Source organism: Anopheles nili, chromosome 2 (genome assembly GCF_943737925.1).
Source record: "Anopheles nili chromosome 2, idAnoNiliSN_F5_01, whole genome shotgun sequence".
Lineage (NCBI taxonomy): Eukaryota > Metazoa > Arthropoda > Insecta > Diptera > Culicidae > Anopheles > Anopheles nili.
The window spans coordinates 70,565,317-70,579,124 of NC_071291.1; the positions used below are offsets into that span (position 1 = coordinate 70,565,317).

General features: G+C 48.6%; 3 protein-coding genes across 3 annotated transcripts; 1 reads left to right on the plus strand and 2 right to left on the minus strand.

The window, feature by feature from the left end:
* Positions 1-1,245: 1,245 nt before the first annotated feature.
* On the minus strand, positions 1,246-2,727 carry LOC128729790 (leucine-rich repeat neuronal protein 3-like). Its single transcript, XM_053823091.1, has one exon. The coding sequence runs from the start codon at positions 2,725-2,727 to the stop codon at positions 1,246-1,248; it is 1,482 nt and encodes a 493-aa protein (XP_053679066.1).
* Positions 2,728-7,443: 4,716 nt separating this feature from the next.
* On the minus strand, positions 7,444-7,988 carry LOC128729806 (general odorant-binding protein 69a-like). The gene is made up of 2 exons (XM_053823092.1): positions 7,926-7,988; positions 7,444-7,848 (listed from the first exon to the last, which is right to left on the minus strand). The coding sequence occupies exons 1-2, from the start codon at positions 7,986-7,988 to the stop codon at positions 7,507-7,509; spliced, it is 405 nt and encodes a 134-aa protein (XP_053679067.1). The 3' UTR covers positions 7,444-7,506.
* Positions 7,989-9,863: 1,875 nt separating this feature from the next.
* LOC128720691 (general odorant-binding protein 56d-like) lies at positions 9,864-10,504 on the plus strand. Its single transcript, XM_053814380.1, has 3 exons — positions 9,864-9,932; positions 10,030-10,167; positions 10,250-10,504. The coding sequence occupies exons 1-3, from the start codon at positions 9,864-9,866 to the stop codon at positions 10,502-10,504; spliced, it is 462 nt and encodes a 153-aa protein (XP_053670355.1).
* The last annotated feature ends 3,304 nt before the right edge of the window (positions 10,505-13,808 follow it).

A 13,808-nucleotide genomic window follows, 5' to 3' on the forward strand; every position in this document is an offset into this window, starting at 1 on the left:
GGAGGGCAGAACGAAAACAAACGCCCAGCGGGAGGCGCCCTCGGTGCGGATGGGTGCGAGAAAGTGGGCCAGCGAGAAGGGTTTGCGGTTGCGGTCAGCCGGAGCGCTAAAAAGGGGGCTGATAAAGCCGGACGGTGTAGAATGTAGGTGAAAGAGGTTGTTGATAGACGAAATTTAAGTCCACCCAAGCGCCCCAGGGTCAAGGCAAAGTGGGATGGGAAATCAAGACAGCAGCGGGAGCGGAACAACCCCCGGAATGCGCCTCGGGAAGGCAGGTGCCACGCGTTGGCTTTGGCAGGTTGATTTGAGGTCGAACACCCCTAGAGGTTGCTTGATATTGGGATCTTTAAATGTTACTGGGGCTTTAAAATTTATTTGAGACTATTTCATCACGCTCTTGCTGAAATTATGCGCACAGAGTTTATGGTATCATTCCAACGATGGCAGAGTTTTCGGTGCATGAAAGTTGCACGCCTATGCTCCTATACTTGATGTAAGGTATAAGCACCTGTGAGCATGAGGAGATCTGCAATCTGCAGCCCAATTAAGAGATGATCATGGCAAGTCGTGCTTTTTGGTGGCCCATCCCACGGAGTAACGGTGTTTAAAGTTCAGCCAGATTTTTTTTATTGGCTTCCCTGCTGCTTCCACCCTTTGGTTTCTTATTCGACCCAGTGCTGGAGATGATATTCTCGTGAAAGTTGATTGCTTGCAGCGTTTATTTTGAAGTTTTTTCTATTGCAGTGAAGGCGGCTATGTTCTTAAGTGCTATAATATTCTACGGTGTGAGAGAAAACTGGTTATGAGAGCAAAAAAGCATGATCATCATGTTGTTTGCATCCAAAAAGTACATAAGCGCCTCAAGGTAGGCAATACGCCATACACCTGCAAGAGATGAGGTTGAGTCTGAAAGATCGTGTTGGTAACCAACTTGGAGTTAATCCTGTTAACACAAACGATCTACAATAATGCATTAAAGTTTATTTAGTATTTTGTGAGTGTGTGTGTGTGTGTGTGTTTTATTTGTTAGTTGTATCTAATAGCATTTGTACAGCTTATTCTAGGATCATATCTAATGCCCAATCTTGTTCAACATTAAATCCTTCTATCTGCTGCGACTGAGCACATTTTAAAAATAACTTCTACTATGCTAGCGGGCTTAGCTTGAAGGACCAATACTACCCAATATACTAATGTCATTCCTATGTACAGAAACAGGACCCTTCGCAGGCCCCAAAACGAGCCTCACAGCATATCCTCCCGGTTCGGTTCGATGGTAACGCGCGCGTACGGACTCATAGGACCCACCGTACGCAGTTGAACGTGCGGTTTCGGGCGAATAGCTCGCACGATCAGGAAGATCCCGACGGCCACGAGCACGACCAATAACACCACCAGCACCACATTGAACACGGTGTAGATCCAAAGCTGCTCCGCCCGGCATTGAAGTAGTTCCGTTTTGATGTGACCGAAGAACTTCCCGTGTAGGGCCATCGGTCGGGCGCATATTGCCAGCGTAACTAGATCTGGCATTTCGCGCAGCCACCGAACTTCGCAATCACACCGCAATGGAGCACCTCGAACGTCGAGCACCTTCAGCTTCTGGAACGCGAACAGCAACGTGGAGTTGAGCGTACGCAGGTTCGTTCCTTTCAGGATGAACCGGCTTAACGCGATGCCCGTCTCGTTACGCGCCACGTTCTGACCGAACACGTACGGATGCACGGTTGAGAGGTTTCGTGAGCCTTGCAGGTTAACGGTAGTTAACTGGGGCAACCCAGTCAGCGCGTAATCGTCGAGCGTGTACAACGTCGGCATGTCCTGCAGGATGAGCGTTTCGAGGTGTAGCAGATGTGGCAGGAACTTCGCTGTCAGCGTGCGTATTGGAGTCCCACTGACGTCCAGGTATGTGACCTGTTTCGGAAGGTTCGTGAGGGTTTGGAACCGGTTGAATCCGAGCAGAACTCGCTTGAGACCAACTCCGGCGGATAGATTGACCTCGGTGAGGTTGCAGCGCTGTAGCTCGAGCACCGTAAGCCGGGTCGAGACACCTAGCTTCAGATATAGCGTGGAATCTGTGTGATTTAGTAGCGTCCCAAGCGAGTTGTTTGACAGGATGAGCCTCTCCAGATGGATCGAGCTGGAGAACGCGTGCACCTCGATCGTGCTGATGCGGTTGTCGCTCAAATCGAGCAGTTTAAGCATCGTCAGCCCAGCAAAGGCGTCGGTGGTGAGTACCGTGAGCTGGTTACCACTCAGACGCAGCTCAACAAGGGTGGAAACGTTAGCGAACACGTTATCGGGCACGGTTGTTATCTTGTTGTGGTTGAGGCGTAGATCCGCAAGATTGTCGCCGCTCAGGCGCGGCACACTCGTGAGTGCGTTGTAGGACAAATCGAGCTGACTCGTACCGTGGGGTAACTGTTCGCGAATCGATTCCTCCCAGAAACTGTCATTGAGCCCATGCCGGCGGCAAACGATTCTGATCAGCGGAAGACCACTGTATGGTTCGTTGTGTACGTCGCAGTCACAGAATCGATCGCCGTCCTTGTCGGTTGGATCGTACATGGGTTTTTTGAAGTCGCAAAGCTGGGAAATTGGCCGCTCGGGCACATTTGGGGCGGCTGGTTGGATATCCTCTTGTGCGTGGAACACTGGCAAGCCAACCAGCAGCAGCAGCAGAAGTGGGATTACCCACCGCGATAACGGGCACACTTTAGCGCACATCTCACTAGAGCTACCAAATTGGGGGCTACTACAAATTCAACAACACGCTTTTCTTTTCTTCGCGCTTGTTACGTGATCACTTGTACATGCGAGCGGCTTTTCTGCTGCACCTGAGGTCCGGTGATCACCTAGATTTGGCACTTTCGCCACCGCGAACCGATGCCTATCTTATCGGATGCGGAGGAATCGATTTTCTCTCGAGATTGTTACGAACTCCACCCAAAGCGCTCCATCGCCGATCGCACACTAACGTTAGGCACGATGCTTTACGCTACCAAATTAAAGGCCGTTATCGTTATCTTTTAGAGCTCCTTGCCGTGGGAAGGAGTGGCAGAGTGTATGAAAATGGGAAGGAGCGGCGACAACACCGAGGGAATACCTTCGTCCGGTGTGATTGTGATAACACGGGCCCTGCAATCAGTGGGCTTACTAGCGGCTGTTGCTTATCAACTGCAACACCGGCAGCTGCCCGTAGTGCCGGTGAGCAATTCATTTTGAGTAATCAATGACTATTTCGTATCCCACTTTTCTCGCTCTCTCTCTCTCTCTCTCAGTCCATGAGCACGAACGCTAAGAATGTATCTGATTCATGCCGGGACGTCCGGGAGCGTATTCCAGGAAAAGCGCCCAACTCGGAAGGTGACAGATGCGCGTCCACTGATGGAGATTGAGTTTTCCGCGAAAGGCTCGCCGAACTCGATGACGTTGGAGGTCGATCACTATCTTTACGGGGCAATATACCAGTCAGCGTGTCTGATTTGTGGCTGACGTATCGATCGGAGTCAGCTGTCGGGCTAGTGTTACATTGTAGTGAGAAAATCAACACTTTTGGCACCTCCGTTCGTGATTTGTTTGCACAAAGTCGATCGTGTTTCAACGACATCGACTAACGAACCTCATAACCAGGTGGTTCTTTGAAATTTCAAAACTCAAAACTGGTTCCAAATTCCTGTTTTTAGGTGATGCTTTTCAAGTAGCGCAAATAGCGTTTGTTTGAGGTAGCCATTTGCAACTTCTTGCTCGCTCTTATCAACAGCAGGAGCAGCTGCTCCCCCGATCGGTTGAAGAATTGGAGGATTTTGATATCACACACAGCTGTCAGGTATCCAAATTTCATCATTCTAGCGAAAACTTCCGGGTTTATTTTGTGTGCGTGTGTGTGTGGTTTTCAAACGATTCACTTTTCGATTTCGCAAACGTTGTTTCTTTTTTTTTATAAGAAACTGCTAGCAAATGATAATTAATTTCCGTCATCTCTGACCACAGGGCTCAGGTTTGTGGTAGTCCTTCACCACAGTGACACGTGAACAGATCATACATCTTCTGGGAAACCGGGACACTCGAAGACACAAGCTGTCAATCTGGGGCGCACACAAAAACGTGACGCATGTTGCCATCCCGTGTGAGTGTGCGGCTCGACGAGCCGATCCGATGCGATTGATGCGAACATTGCCGGGATCCTGCTAAATGGATTTATTTACCCGCTTCCGACACCGGCCTGTCTCAGGCATCTGCTTCCCGGGTGAATCTCCGGTAGCTGACTGACGTGCAGGACATCAGGATAGGCGGAGAGAGAGAGAGCGAGAGGGACCGGTTTTAATAGGTTACATAAATAAGCCGAGAAGGATTCCATCCCGACCCGTCTTACCGGGCGAAAGGACACGTTTCTCAGGGATCCACTATCGAACGGCAAAACATGTCATTTGTTACGGTTACATTGTAGCACGCCGGCGGGCAGGACGACGAGTGAGCTTCGCACGCAACGTCGTCCTGTTCGATCTCTGATTTCACGGCGCACGTGTGTGAGTGTGTGTGTGTGTGGGGGGGGGGAGGGGTGTGGGATTTTTCTCTTCCCCCCACCCTCACAACCCGCTGCTCGCTCGTCACGCGCGTGCAGGAAAAAGGACATCGTCGCTTTTACGGGTTCGATGTTCGTGCAGGTGCTGCACGCTTTTATCTCGGACCTCGGAGCTGCGGTGACATGAAACCGTATCCCGTGGCCGTGTTCTCGAGATCTCGGGGGTAGCCGATTTCCATCGTAACAACGGAAGGGCCTGGAAGGCGATGGTCCGAAGGCTTGGGGGTTAAAATCCAATTATTAATTATATACAGCCTTGTCCGATCGGTCTAATGGGAGTCGGAATCGGAGCCGCTGGGCATCGCAGTACCCGATGGACGTTGGGCGCAATAAACTTTAATTGATGTATACGAAACCCATCCACGCTGGGTGACCCTTTTGATGCTTTAAATGCTCTTTAATTGATGCATGCCCACTTTCGCATTCGCTGTTTGAATTGCGGTAATTAGATACGCCGACGGGGGGGACATGTTTTTCGATAATTATTGTTTATCGGTTGGGGTGGGCTTCGGATCGGTTACGGCGTTTTCGTTTGCGGGGGGATCGTTGACAATCGTCAATCCCTTTTTCGAGTGGTTTTTTGTTGCGATTACAGATGAAGGATCATTCCGATGCATGTGATCGAACATGCAATTCATTATTTTTACTTTTAAACCACATGCGCTGCATGAATCTGGGGATTTCTTTTAATTTAAATGATAGAAAAACAGCAGCAATGAGAAAAGGATATGTCAACTGATCTACCGATGTGTTTGTGAGGAAATATAGCAAATATGCGCATAAATATACAATTAAAAAGTACTATCTTATGTTTTATGAAGCTCTAGAGTTTCAAGCATCCTATAGAATGGCAGATAAAAGTTCTCAAAGCCTTTATAAGGACGAAGCACATTGCTCAACCGTGTCTTGATGTGAGAGGAGGAAAGTCGCTTTTTCGCACTCCCTCTTAAAAAAGAAAACAAGTTTATCATGCTAATGAAGATCTACGGTGCAGTCGAATACGAGCATCCTGTTTGCGTTTGAGGCCTTTTGTTGAGCATGAGAGCAAAACGAAAACGTAAGAAAAAAGGACTTTCTCTTAACCAACCTTCATCCTTTCTGCACGCCTATTCATTTTTTTTTCGACCAAAGTCGTCTGTCTGGAAGCGAAGGCAGAGGCCGATTTATTTTGGCCTTCTCCATGCGAATTCGTTGCCGTTGTGTGGCTGGCGAATCGATCCATAAGCTTCCATCACCACCAACTACTACGTCGAAGGACGATGATGGCGCAGGAAAAGGAAAGAAAAACGCGCGAGAGAGAGAGAGAGAGAGAGAGAGAGAAAAAAAAAAAACAATAACATCCGCCCGTGAACGATTTCACTTTATTTCAGCGTCGAGACTGGCTGACACTTTCGGTCGTGTCGTTGCAGCTTCCCGAAAGAAAGAGGGATGCCCTTTCTTGACGGGGTAATTTCGACAGCCTTTTGAAGATGTGCAACGATGCGGAGCGCAATGCAAATAGTGCAGCTGGAGCTTCACCGTGTAGACGTGCAGTCTCACTATGCTCCTTCGGGAGTTCGGCAGATTGGCTTGGGAGGAAGCGTGTCCCTTTTTTTGTTGGTGTGTGTATGTCCTCCAGCGGGAAAGCATCCGTCGACGAGCGGAACAATAGGCCCTGCCGTCAGAGGACGCTAGGATGTCTCCGGTTCGTGTGGATGGCAGTGCATCGGTGCCCTCGGGTGAGGTTTTCCCGGGGACAATATGGCCATGCAAAAGTGCAAAGCGAGAGCGCGAACAAGCGCGAAGACCGAGCGCTTCCGAATGAGATTGGGAAATAAAGTGATGAGGCTTGCCTTCGGGGGCCGGAATATGATGAAAAGATTAGGACGTGCTTCGAAATCTAATCAAGACCCCTGTCTGCATGTTGGGTTGGGTGGAAATAAATTTAACGAGAAACAGCATTTTCCTCCCTCAAAACACATCGTGCTCGTGAAGATGAATAGTTTAAAGTGTAAACTAATCAATAGGAAATAACTAACAGCATGCATTTGGGCAAGTTTTTGAGCATTTCCCGTCCATATGCCTTTCCTAAATCATCATTATGTTGTGTATTTTCCTCCCATTTGAATCACACCATTTTTTTTTTTGCTCCCACCCAGCCCGATTGTTTTGTGCAAGGAAAGATAGCAAAAATCCCTATCTGCAGTTGGTCTCGCGCGCACATTTTCGCTCCAGTTTCCCGCCCGCGGGCTTCAGGTGATAAATGGTGCACTGCAATGGTTGTACATTTCTTAGCGTTCACTGCACTGCACTTGCCGTCCCACGTGCGCTGCAGCGCCCGCAGCGAGTGGAAAGTCACAGAAGCCACGCTTTTCGTACGGTGAGGCCAACGGTTCGTAATCCTACTGCATAATCAGCACCGTACGGGTTGAGGACCGGGTGCTTGCGCTTTGCCGTACGGTAGATAATGCAGCGAAAGATGATAAACGGAGGAGCTTTTTCTCCGGGCTGTGTTCCTGTGAGTTGCCTTTTGACACGGTGCGAGTCCTGCCGAGCCCTGCAACAACACCGCGGTAACGCTTCGGTAATGATGTTATTCGTTTACAGTCATATGTTTTAATGGGCATTGGGAGGGGAGAAAACGAACTGAATTGGCTCGCAGGACTGAGTTGGGAGAAAAATAGGAATAAGCTTGTCAAGGGTTGTCAAGTGATGGTTTTAACAAGCAGTATGTACTTTGCTTCAGCTCACAGTCTCGTTGGATGAAGAGCAATAGTTTTTTTTTGCAGAAATTTCAAACATTCTTCAAGCCGGTGATAATTAACGAAAACGAATGAGGTTCATTCAGCTTCACTCTATTTAAATACGTTTCACTGTCTGAGGAGCATATTGAGGCGGTTAAGGGTCGAAGATTTTAAGAAATCATCCCTTGCCGTGCGTCCTTACAAGTTCTGGTAGTGGTCGTGATAGCACCCGTACGCATGGAAAGCCGTCTCGCAAGGATCCTCCATCTGCACGCCACACTTCTCCAGCATCTCGTCGATCTTCGACCGCTCGTAGTCCTTCTCCATTGCCGTCGCAATCGCCTCCAGCTGTAGCCGGCCCTCACCGTCCATGAAGCTTTCCTTCTCGAAGAAACATTTCATGAAACATTTCGCCGCGCGATCGTTAGCGGTGAGATCGCCATCACGGAGTTTCGTCACCGATGCAGCCGCAATGCCCGTTTCGGCCATGCACTCGAGCGCAAACACGCTGACCATCGTCTGCTGTCGTAGTGTGAATGCCTGCGGCGGGATGTTAAAGGGCGATTTGCCGGTCACGGAGGCTGTGGTTGGTGAAATGTTTCACAAAGGATACTTACGTGCACCGGTGCGGTCAGGAGGCCGAGCCCGGCTACAATGAGCGAGAATACGGTCGGGTTCATGTTGGATGTTTGCGATTTGGGATTGGGATGCTGCTGGCGCTCTTGATGCTGACTTCGCTCTGATAGCCCACTAACCTAATCCGACCGCATTATATAGCAGCAAACTCCCGCGCTTTGGCGTGGGATGGCTTTAGATGAGTTCACCTTTTCACCTCCACAAAAGCACCAGCGATGGTTGCGAGCGATACCGCGGCATCGTTCAAGTTCATGTGCGTTCCATTCGTGGCTATCGTGGCATCATTAATTACTGCACATCGAGTGCATCGAGGGCCCCGAAGGGCCAGCATCGCAAACGAAGCGAAGCCTCGAGGTGCCCGTCGGCAAAGCACAAATCGCAAACAATCGTTTGAAGGGTTTGCATCGTTTGCGAAGGTACAGTTTTGCCCTTCGCTCGGACGGAAGAGAAAGCCCTTTAAAGCTCGGGTGGCCATCGAGGGGCCAGTCGTGATACATAATTGATTACGCGTAGGTGAATCGATGTAATGTGGGAGGCGAGACCAAACAATTTGTCTCCGGGTGGAAGCGATGTGCAAATTGCATTCAAAATTTAACAACTCGCCTCGGGCAAGCTAAAAGGGCTGCAATGCACACATGCCGCGCCTTTAATGTATGGCTTTAATGGCATCGCCGGTGAGAGACGTTTTCCACCTCATTGTTTCGTTTTTGTGCAAAAGTTTTGCATGCGCACGAAGCTAGCTTGTAGTTGCTTATTTACTTTCCATTTTATCGCATCTTTCAATCGAGCGCCGGTGGGGCTTTCCCATACGTGTGTGGCTGGAATTTTCCAGCAACATTTTCTCCATGCACTTTTCCAGCTTCCAAGCTCGGCACGTGACAGACCACGTACCACGGCGAGCGTCTTATGTCACGATCGAGATCGAACTGCCGGCTAGAGTGCGGTGGTGAATTTGTTCGTATAGTTCGCTGTGCGATGCCAGTGCCCTCCAAAGGGTCCGCCCCGTGTGGCATAATATTATTGTTGTGGTTCTTTGCCCAAGGGCGGTGCAAAGTTGCGTATGCTTATTTTAGAACATTTTTTTTCACTCCTTCTGCTGTGCACGGGGAAGGGTAGCAGGAAACGGCTTGTGGAGAATGAGAGCAAAGGGCTCAAAAGTTTTACACTTACCGTTGGGGCATGCTATGCAAGTATTGGGCAAGGTTTAAACCCTTCAATTAGGGATAGAAGTGAAGTAGTTACAAATTGTTACAACTTATTGATGTTAGCTTTGTATCGTGATATTTCTTTCACAAAAATAGTATGTTTAATAATCGTAAAATTATTATAAGAGTTCATCTTGAAATATGTCAATATTGTTTGAAAAAAAGTAATAGTAAATGCTTTCTGAAGTTTGTTAATGGCTAAGCTTCGCGATATATAATGATTAGACGCGAAAGAAAAGCAGGAGAAATTAAATTATGCCCTTTTAATGAAGTCATTACAGATTTTACCACGGATAATCATTAGCACTAATGCTAAACGTCCCATGCTACCACCCATTAAGGGTTGCACTTCAGTGCGACCGAGAGGTAAATGACGATGAGAAGCTGGTAAGCAGAAACGAAGGCACCTCGGAAGGGCATAGCATTTCACTTACCTTACCGCTTGAGGTGCACTCTCAGCCACCAAGGGCATCACCAAGCAACCCCAAGGTGGTGCAAGAACTCAATGAATCAGCATGAAATTGAATTGTTTACCGAAAGCCCTCCCGGGCGCTCCAGTCCCGGGCGCTCGGCTATAAGTACCGTTGACCGCGCCGTCAATGGAGACGAACCGCGTAAGTGAGCACCCAGGCACAAGCAATCAAATCAGTACCAGCTCCCAGCAAGCGGTGAAACAGTGCGTTACCAAACCGGTGGGAAAACAGCTCGATCATAATGAAGTGCAACGAAATGATCGCGACCTTTACCGTGCTGCTGCTGACGGTTGGCGTGACCGCGGTGAAGGTGAGATTCTAGCGAGATGGTTTTCCTCGCCGGTTGGGAGGAATTTTCTCAAACCTTTTTTTCCGAAACGTTTCATGATCCCCGTTCCAATGCACAGGGCGCCCGGATCGAGGCGGAGCAGATCCGGCGCATCCACCAGAATGCACGCGAGTGCGTGAAGGAAACCGGAATTTTGCCCAAGAACGCGTTCCGCTTGCTGAGTGGGGACTTTTCCATCGACACCATGAAGGCGAAGGTTCGTGGGGCTCATGTGCGTTCGTTGTGGGAAACAGAACCGGAGAATAAGAGAAAATGTGTGTGTGTTTTCTTTTTATTAGTGCTTCGTGAAGTGCTTCCTGGATAAGGCCGGCTTCATCGATAACGATGGCATGATCCAGCAGGACGTGATCCGTGAGAAGCTGGCGGTGGGCATCGAGCTGAGCAAGGTGAACGAGCTGATCAAGAAGTGTTCGGTCGAGGGCACGGATGCTTGCGACACCGCGTACCAGATGTACAAGTGCTTCTTCACCAACCACAAGGTGCCGAAGGAGCTGTTCCAGCTGCGTAAGGGCATCGGTCGGAGGAACATGTAGACCGAGAGTGAGCTTTTTCCGACCGACACCCAACGGTTGAGGAGGCGCTTTTTAAAGAGCGATTCAAAGTAGATTAAGGATAACGTAAGTTGTATTTAAGGAGTGAAATGTGAAACGAAGTAGACTGAAATGAATAAATATTTCTATTCGCACGCACCGCTGTGAAATGTTTCATAGAAGGACTGTTTGTGGTTTAAACATTCGTTTTTATGATTAATTTTTTGCTTGCAGAGATCTTTCGTGGTGCACAAGAAGCCGTTGTGATAAATATTTTTACCCTAATATTGATGTCTAATTCTTTTAAGAGGCTTCTAAGCAGTGAGGTGTATCATCTTTTATAACAAAGCACAAAATCGTAACATATAAAGGAAAGAAACAGAAAAATCGTTCGTTTTTCGATATGATTTTCGTATTCCTTTGAGTAAAGCGCATTTCCAACAATTCGTGTGCATTCTTTAATCTCAATCCGAACACTTCAAACTAACTGACGTGAAGACAATGCTCTCGATTGCATCGTTTCGGTGCAGGTCCCATTTGCCCATTCCAAAATACACCATTCCCCATCCGATTCCGATTGTGTTGCCTTCCGCGCGTTGACAGACAGCCGAACTTCCCCGACCGAGATAGTGCACCGGGATGCATTCTCCACTGACCCGGCTGCACTCGTATCCGGTGCACATTGGGTCGCACAAGAGGCGATGCGCGGATACCTTCCGATTCACATCCCGAGGTGGAACGGAACGATAAAATGGGAAAATGTTCATTTCCAATGCACAATGTGCATCCTGTTGCAATGCGGCGGCAGGTGAGGTTACTCAGGAAGCAAGCAGGATGCCACCTGACTGCAGGCGACCATAATAGTCCTTTTTTTGGCGTTCCGCGGTTGAACGCCCGGCGCCTTTTCTTGCAACAAAATTGGCACCGGCGAATCGAACCGGGTTTAATATGAGCTTTCGCGTCGTCGAACCGGAATGACAACTATTGCACCGCTGAAAGGTAACACTGCAATAGCTTTTGTTTCATCTCATCCCGAATCCACTTTCCAGCAATCGATTCGATTCGTTGAGCTGCGGAATTTTTTATTCGTGTTCCCGAAACCCCCACCGCGTTTGAATAGGTGCAAAGAAACGAGCAGCATTTTTTAGGGGGAATAAAAATCGTGACTTTATTTGGCATTTTTGTGGCATCGTCGATGCCACTTCCGGTTGGGATGGAGGTGGAGAAAATTGATAACATGTGCGCACCTTCTCCCGCCAGGGGCACGATAATGGGCGAGCTGTTGAGGTTCGCACGGCGGTACGGTGAAGATAAGCTGCTCCATTTGAAGGGAATCGAAAAGGAAATTGAAAAGCGTGAAAAAGATAGGGAAACCATGGGCTGCACAAAAATGTGGCGACAAAAAAACGTGACATTAGCCACACGGTGTGGAGGATTGCGGTGGGCACGCTGCAGTTATAGAGCTTTTTTTTTGTACCTCCTGCTTGACGAGGATGCACCGTTCCATCCGGCACGATCGGTACTGGTGCGGAAGAAGCTGCAACCGAGCTTTGCTCATTTTGTGTGCGGTTGCCTGTGGGGAAAGAAAAACACTCGAACAAGCTGGAGTGAATAACAACTTCATGCTCCTCTCGAAAAAAAAAAGTCAACAATGCAATAGCTGCATTGTTTGCCATGTGTCGAGTGGAGAAATAGACCGTCCCGGAGCGAACAGTAGCATATGCAAATGCAGTCACAATACGACACTAACTGTCTATTTTCGCATGCGAATGCGATCGGGATGCGAAAATTGGCTCCCGAAAGGATGATGATGATGATGATGAAGATGCAGCAGGGAAAAGGACCAGGCGTCTCCATTCCCACGCCTCTGCATCGCTTGGCACGGCTCGTGTGTGTATGTGTGAGTGGGGAGGCAGAAAAACTTCTTCAAACTTAGAAGACAAACATCGTGCAAGATGACTGTTATCGGGTGGGAAAGAAAAACGGAAAACGTTTTCCCTGGAAATGGAACAAACGTGGAGGGGAAAACCTGGCGAGGTTCACGTCAGAGGAAGCAACAGCAAAAAATCCCCGTATGGGAATGCATAGTTTCGGTAAAACGTGACTTCCTGTCGTTGGTTGCTTGTCGGGAAACGGGGGCAGTGAGGACGTGGTACGATCAGACAGCGGCATTTAAACTTCCCTTTCGAGTTTTGTGAGTGATTTCGTGATGCAAGCCGCAACGGGGTAATATGGGTGCAGTAAAGTTTTCCGTGGTGCATGATCAGACGTCAAAATGACAGCTGTCAAAACAAAGTGTACTACCAGGTTTTGTGCAATTGCATGCAGCGCAAACAAGCTGCATTATTTTGCGCTTCACATAGTAAATTTGTGTTCGCCTGCAGGAGAATATTCAATTATGCTTTTCAAGCAGTAAATTGAAATAAGCGAAAAGCGAACGATTGCAAAAAGCTGTGCATGGTTCTAAGTAAAATGAAACATGGTTTAATGGTGTGGTGGGAAGGATATTCAAGGATTAAATATTAACAATATTAGCTAAAGTCGATGGCATTAAAAAAGGTGCATTACAGGTAGCGTTTTAAACCCATTGCCCATTGTACATCGATCCAATCTTGGGAACGTCCTATCCGTCCCTTTGCGAGTGCATTATCGCGATCGTTTTCCACCCTGGCCACGTGTGTTGGCACGAGAATCAACGCAGGCCTGAAACTGGTCGCAGGCGCAGACAAAGTTTATGTCAAGCTTGTTTGTTGGCTTCCCGATTCGCCTTCAAGACACCTGAACGCCATACGCCAGAGCGTGTGGAGCTGAGAATGATAATAAGTGGGCTATACGTAGGTTCTGATTGGTGCGGGAGGAAAGAAAATTCGTCTACAGGGCGCATTCCGGACAACGCCGAAGGGTAAAGCAAACCTGCGCCGGTTTCCGGCAACAAGGAACAGCTTTTCCGGAAATTGAACGAAGAAACGAATGTGCCGTGCATGAGTGCGGGAGCGCGTGTTTGGGCGGAGGGCAGCTATCGCGAGGTTAGGAAGGCTCGAAAGGAAAGCAGAATCGAATGGAAGCGGAATGAACGAGGCAGCAGAAAAAAAAGGTGGAGGAAAAGGCCAAAAAATGAAAACGAACCCCAAACAACCGGTTCTGCGTGAGGTCGGGCGAGGCCAGCTAACGAAACGAAACGAGAAGCATCCGTCCAGACAGGAAATGAAAGTTGAAATGAAAAGCGGAAAGCTCGATGACAGGAAGCGCCATGAACATCTGCAATTTATTCAAATTTTATTGCCAGCCCCAGTTCCGTCTCGTGGCC

What these genes read in the sequence shown, in the direction of transcription:
- LOC128729806 (XM_053823092.1), bottom strand. Translation starts at nt 7,988, where the DNA reads ATGAACCCGACCGTATTCTCGCTCATTGTAGCCGGGCTCGGCCTCCTG. An exon ending in TCCTGACCGCACCGGTGCAC is followed by an intron (nt 7,849 to 7,925) that starts GTAAGTATCCTT and finishes ATCCCGCCGCAG; the next exon opens with GCATTCACACTACGACAGCA.
- LOC128720691 (XM_053814380.1), top strand. Translation starts at nt 9,864, where the DNA reads ATGAAGTGCAACGAAATGATCGCGACCTTTACCGTGCTGCTGCTGACG. An exon ending in TTGGCGTGACCGCGGTGAAG is followed by an intron (nt 9,933 to 10,029) that starts GTGAGATTCTAG and finishes TCCAATGCACAG; the next exon opens with GGCGCCCGGATCGAGGCGGA. An exon ending in TCGACACCATGAAGGCGAAG is followed by an intron (nt 10,168 to 10,249) that starts GTTCGTGGGGCT and finishes TCTTTTTATTAG; the next exon opens with TGCTTCGTGAAGTGCTTCCT.
- LOC128729790 (XM_053823091.1), bottom strand. Translation starts at nt 2,727, where the DNA reads ATGTGCGCTAAAGTGTGCCCGTTATCGCGGTGGGTAATCCCACTTCTG.